Source organism: Bubalus kerabau, chromosome 12, assembly GCF_029407905.1.
Source record: "Bubalus kerabau isolate K-KA32 ecotype Philippines breed swamp buffalo chromosome 12, PCC_UOA_SB_1v2, whole genome shotgun sequence".
Classification (NCBI taxonomy): Eukaryota; Metazoa; Chordata; class Mammalia; order Artiodactyla; family Bovidae; genus Bubalus; species Bubalus kerabau.
This window is the reverse complement of record NC_073635.1, coordinates 89,575,581-89,581,580: the sequence shown is the minus strand read 5'-3', so window position 1 is coordinate 89,581,580 and position 6,000 is coordinate 89,575,581. Positions and strand designations below refer to the sequence as shown.

General features: G+C 58.9%; 1 protein-coding gene across 9 annotated transcripts in view; it reads right to left on the bottom strand.

The window, feature by feature from the left end:
- Positions 1-6,000, bottom strand: part of ARHGEF7 (Rho guanine nucleotide exchange factor 7) — a 104,356-nt gene continuing 98,356 nt past the window's right edge. For all 9 annotated transcript variants that reach the window (XM_055543046.1, XM_055543037.1, XM_055543040.1 and 6 more), the window contains 3 exons: positions 3,382-3,481; positions 3,128-3,182; positions 1-2,289 (listed from right to left, as the gene is read on the bottom strand). In XM_055543046.1, coding sequence (XP_055399021.1) covers positions 2,167-2,289; positions 3,128-3,182; positions 3,382-3,481 — 278 coding nt within the window. In that variant the 3' untranslated portion in view covers positions 1-2,166. The remainder of the gene's footprint in view (positions 2,290-3,127; positions 3,183-3,381; positions 3,482-6,000) is intronic.

Here is a 6,000-nt window from a genome sequence, read left to right as displayed (position 1 = left end):
TTTGTAACATAAGAAAAATAGTCAGTTTAATAATAATAATTACAACAGAGCGTGAGTAGTCAAGAGCAGGACACCGGGGGTTGTTCGTGGAGCACCCCCACAGCTGTGAAAGGGGGCCCTGTGCGTCCTACGGAAACACGGATGCGGGCCCCGGGGCCCGTGGGGAGTCTGCGAGGACCACTCAACCTGCTGCAGGGCACGCCTCCACAACAGCTCTGGTACGTCCCCTCCCACCCGGGCAAGGACGTGGCTCCGTCTCCTCGTCCGTGGAAGGTGGGGCAGAGGTGACTCCAGCAGGCAGACGGCCCCTTCCTGACATCCCCTGGGACCCCGAGCTCCTCGAGGGCCCCCCGGAGACACGGGGGCAGCCCACTGACAACAGGGCAGGTCTGCAGGAAGAGCTGCTCAGATGCATCGTCTCTGCTCCCTAGAAAGCTTAGTAAAAACCCTGGGGCCTGGGAAGGATGCGTCACACAAGCATGTCAACGGCCACCCCTCAGGAGAAGGGCTGAGAACACGTGTGCCCCCTTGAGGCTCAAGTCAGCAGTTAAGGCAGGTTCTGCGGGCGCCCCGTCGGGCTGAGGGCGGCGGCACCACCCACCGCAAGTGCTGGAGAGTCAGGTGAGGACGCGGTTCCTGAGGGAGAATTCGCTTGAGACAGCAAACTCCAGCACACGCGATCGGATTGTTTCCCACCACGGGGTCTCACGCCTCACCAGAGGGCCTGCTGTGAAAACGGGGCTCACCAAACACTCCCAGGGCCACCTTCCCCAGCCCTGCCACTAACCAAGAAAATAAACGTAAGCACAAGCAGCTGGCAGCTCTCGTTACAAGGTCAAGGCCGTCAAGGCCCCGGCCACCCCCGGAGCAGGGGAGGCTGAGGGCGGGGCCGAGGCGGGACCCGGGCGCCCAGACGAGCAGCTGCTCCAGCTCAGGGGCGTCCGGACGACGCAGACACAGGAGCGCACGTCACAGTCGCGTCTGATGCCACGCAGGCATTTCTGAGACGCCCCTGATCCAGGGGCTGGGGTTTGGGCTTTTAGGGACACAACACTTGTCCTCTCCAAGTTCATCTCACTTTACAAATGACCTCTTCAGAAGAGCAGGGCGGAGGAGCAGGTCCCGTGAACTGGCTGGACCCCAGGCGGGGCTCCGGGCATGAGGACTGGGCCCCTCCTACGGGCCCTGGCCATCTGGACTTAGCATGGGGGGCCCGGTCTTGACCCCACTCCTTGGGGAGTCTCAGGCGTGTTCTATTGCTTGATTCGTGCATAAACAGTTCAGACACTGCCTCCTCATTGAGCACGGAAGGCCTGCCCGTGCCCGACGGGAAGACAGGTTTTGGGGTCAGAGTGGCCTCACGCAGAGAGGCCACCTGCGCCCAGCAGTGCGTCCTCATGGGCTGCAGCAACGTGCAATAAATAACACACTTTATTTACAGGCTTCAGGAGCTGCTCCTTCTGGGAGGATGGGACTGTGCACCTGGCCCAGTTACCAGGCCAGCCCCAGCCAGGCACCCTCCGCCATGCACGTGCTCACACGAGGTGGGCGTACACACAGCTGTCACGGGGCCCAGGGGCAGCAGACGTGGTTCCCGGGTTCGGGGCTGAGGCCAGGCCCCGGGTTCAGCCCCAGTGCTGCACGTGGACCTCGACCCCGCTCGACCGGGAGCCTGGAGGGTAGACGGGGCCCCTGCAGGTCTAAGCAGGTGAGCCATAGGCAGACACAGCGGGTGGTGTTTCTGGAGCGCCGCAGCCCGGCAGGTACCCCCAGAAACACCTATGTGTCTGCAGCCTATGGTCCCCACGAGCGGTGAGCCCCAGGGCACGGGAGCAGAGAGGTGAGTGCAAAGAGACTGCGGCCCAGCAGTCAGCCCAGATGGAACCAGCTCTCTGTGCGTTCAGAACAGGGCATTTACAGGGAACGTACACCTAACACTGACACGTGCTCACTCGGAGCCTGCAAGTCCAGACACCGTCACCACGCTTACTGCGGAACGAGGTGCTGGGTGTGGGGGGGACGCGGTCTGGGCTCGGCCTGGAGCTCACGGCCGCGCGGCTGCAGTCTCCACACACGGCCCCGCCCGCAGCCTGAGCGTCAGGGGCGGGGGTCGCGGGGCTCCGGCTCAGTCTCGGAACCGGTCTTAACGAAGCACCAGGACGCCCCTCAGAGGTTCGTCTCATCCCAAGCAGGGTCGTTCATGTTCTTGAGAACCTTCCTCACCAGCTTCTCCAGGTCTTTGCGGGCTCTCTGCTCCTCCTCCAAAGACTTCTTCATCTTCTTGTTGTCCTGCGGGTGAAGCAGACCGCAGGGGGTTAACCGCGATTGGCACCAAAGGTGACCCCTCCCCAAGGAGATGGGGCCCCGCTGAAGGAGCCCGCCCTGCACCACGACCAGGGGCGTGGCTGATGGGGCCCCCAAGGGTCTCAGACGCAGGGCAGCTCCTGGCAGATGGAGCAGGCCCGGCGCTCCACCTATGACTGTGAACCAGAGAATCTACAGAACAGAGCGCGAGAGCGGCCGCAAGGAACGAGGCAGGGCTCAAGTCCCTCCCGCTCTCCCACGCCCCTGACAGTCTCCACGGCACCAAGAAGGGGGCACAGAGCCTGGTGAGTCAGGGGCCCCGTCACCCCCACCGCGGCCAATGCCAGCGTGGCCCCTGGGCGGGCAGAATGGCAGGCAGCCAGCCGGGGGCAGCTCTGGGTGCGTGGCCGGTCCCCTGCCGTCCGTCCAGCCCGGGCCAGCCACGAGCTGCGTCTCGCACACGGAAGCCACTGGCACAAACGATGCCGCTCACACAAGCCTGCTCGGCGAGGCAGCCTAGTCTAACCGGCTTTTTGACAGGTCTTCTCAAGAACCTGGACCATGCTACACCTGGTGACAGAGAACAGTCTCTGCTGGCACCTAACACCAGGGCAGTGGAGAGAATGCTTAACAAGTCGCCTTAAAGACGCACTTCCTGTCGCTCACGTTCACAGACCCACTGCTGATCTGCTGCTGAGATCCAGTCCCCGGGAGGAGGCTCCTGTACTGGCCTCATGGTACTCATGGACAGCTGGCTTCGGGTCTAACACTGTGGCTTCCTCGTCGGCCCCGTTAAAATGATTACAGATAGATGGCAACTGACCTGTCGTAGCTCCTGGACTTCATCTTTTAGCGCGTACACAGTGTCGACGAGACTCCTAGACAGAGAGGGGGCACCCTGAGCGAGGGTTGCGAGCACCCCACTTCGTCCCGCGCCCACCGCCCGCCCTGCCCGTCCCCCTCGGCCCGCTCACCTGGGCCCAGCTCCAGCAAGGCCCGATGCCATGCACAGGGTGTGGACCTCAGCCAGGAAGCCCTCCCACCACAGACACTTTAAAACACTGAGACACAGCTTACTTTTCTTCTATCACTGTTTGACCGTTACTTTTAGTCTCTTCAACTATAATTTTCTCTTCTTCTGGAAGCAAAACTTGCGGAGCAGATTCTTTGCGTGAACCTGTCATCGTTTAAAAAAAAAAAAAAGAAACCCACAGGTAAATACCATGGCAGAACTATAAGAACTTGACTATACAACACTACTTGATTATTAATATTAAATTCCAGGTGTTAATTCCAGTATGTTAAGAAATACATACTCTAGATAAAATGGGGATGGGTAACCTTTACCAACTTCCTCTCCCTCTGTAGACTGAAGCCAAGCCTTCTTCAAGCCCATAGCACGACAGGGCAAAGAAAAGGTTAGCGTTTTTGTTTTTTTTTTTTGCAATTTACTGAGCTTCAGTTTCTGGATCTGGATTATGGATCTTTAAAAAATTTTCAACACGTAGTAAAGTTGAAGATTCTGACCATATTGACTTGGGCATTTTGGAGGAAATAATCAAACTACTGGGGGATATTCAAATCAATCAAATTTTGTGCCATTTTATTCCAAGAATCTTAGGAAGAACCATCAGATCACGCAGAAGACATATTCCTATATTTATCAAGTCAGTGAACTGGTCCTTAAAACATTTAACTCCAGAGCAACAGCTAAAAGTGTTATAGCACGTGGTTAAGAAAGAGTTTATTACTGATCTTCTTATGAAAATTGTATTTACATTCCCTGGAATATAAGCATTTTTCCAAAAAGAGGAACACTGTTTACAATATTAGAGGAATATTTATGTCATTTAACCAAGACCCAGCACAAAAGCTTACCCAGGACAGTGGCCAGAGAAACCATTACTGCAAAACAGGCTCTTCAGAAATTAACGAGAATCAAACCTCATTTAAGGGTGCAAGGAAGAAAACCACCTTTTTAAAGTTACACAGCACTGATGTGCATCATTCCACGTTTTGAAAATGACGTCAGATGCACATCCAAGGCAGGACGCGACCCACCGTGGCCCCTGCTGGTGGTCACTGTGATAAACGCAGCTTTCTCGCCAATACCATCCACCTGGCTGTTTGGTGCACACGCTTTAACCACGGAGACAGCGCTTCGGCTCGCCCGACCTCGTCTTCCCTGCTTGACCCTCTGTTTGCCTTCCCAAAGGTCCGTCACACTGGACGAGGGCCCCGGGCGTGCTCACGTGGCGAGCGTTCGGCACAACACAGGCTTTCAGGACGGGACTTGACGGTCCACCAACATCTCATCTGCCACAAGCGCTCCCTCCTCTGAAAGAACAGGGCTTGTGGCGGCTGTCGACGCTGCTGACACGGGGCTCCCACGACGCTCCTCACGTGGGGACCGAGCGCCCCCTTCACTCCCGGGGAGGCCGGCGACAGAGAGGAGGGTCTGGTTCACGGGGCTGGGTGCCCCTGCTGGCTGCCGTGCGGGCGTCTGCAAAGCCCGGCTCCAGCCCCGTCCCGCAGACAGGGAGGCCGAGCTAAAGCACAGCGTCTGGCCTGAGAGGGAGGAGGCCGCCCGGCCCGGGGAGGCACAGCGCCACTTTACAGCGCCAACGGGTCAGAGAGTCTCCCACACCAGCCAAGGCACGGCGTCCACACGGCCTCGGAGGTCAGTGTTATACCCACGGGGACTGCTTGGGACCCTGCCACGGCCGGAAGGCGCTCCTGCACCGCAGCACGTCTGTGTGTGAACTTGTCGGCTGCTGTTCAAGACGGCCCTCCACCAGCGGCGCTGCTCGCAGCGAGACGTGGGTCCTGCAGCGGCAGCTCCATGGGCGGGCGGGCGCGGGCAGCGCCCAGCTCACAGCCCGCCCGGCACAGCGGCCGGCCTGCAGGCTTGCCAGGTCCTCCGAGCCCTGGGCCCGGGGACGGACACGTCCTGAAAGGCTTCGTCCTGCTGACGGCGGTGACCGGCTCCAGGGGCCTTGCGCGGGGCTGCGGCCACGCTGTCTTCCGGGCCTTTCTCAGCACACACTTCTGGGATGTCTGGGCCACGGGCAGAAGTACTGCTTAGGGAGGAAACGCACACGGGAAACGCGACTGAGGCCCAGAGGCCGCTGGGTTAAGAATCTGAAGGGCCAGGTGCCTGCACTCCCGACACCAGCGCCAGCGTCGGCCATGCTCCTACTGGGAGGAGGCAGCGTGCCATTTTCCCTGAAAACAGGCAAGTATTCCTAAGGACTCTGCTGTGTGGACCACACGTCAGGGAGCAAAGGGCTCCACTTGGTTTCCCTGTATACAGAAGCAGGTGGGTGACCTGGGAGCCCGGCGCCCCGGGCGTCCCCACTGTTACCTGCTCTGCCCCGGAAGCTGTGTGCCACGGTCGGGCCAAGGCCACCAGGGTGGGCCGGTCACGGGCAGCCTGTAACACGTTTCTTCACCAGAACTAGCTAATGAGACCACAGGCTGAATGTGTTTTTTCACGTAAGTGCTTTAGGAAGGTTAAATTCTATGCTTCTCAATTATTTTTCCACCTTCTAGCTTCAAAGCCGAGGCAACCTATTTACATTGCGCGTTGGCAGCAATGAAGTCTTCAAATGATACGCAGAACAGGAGCGCGGTGGAGGGGGCGGCGGTGTCCACTCCGAGGAGCAGGGCTGTGCAGGGGCTGGGGCTGCGGGCCTC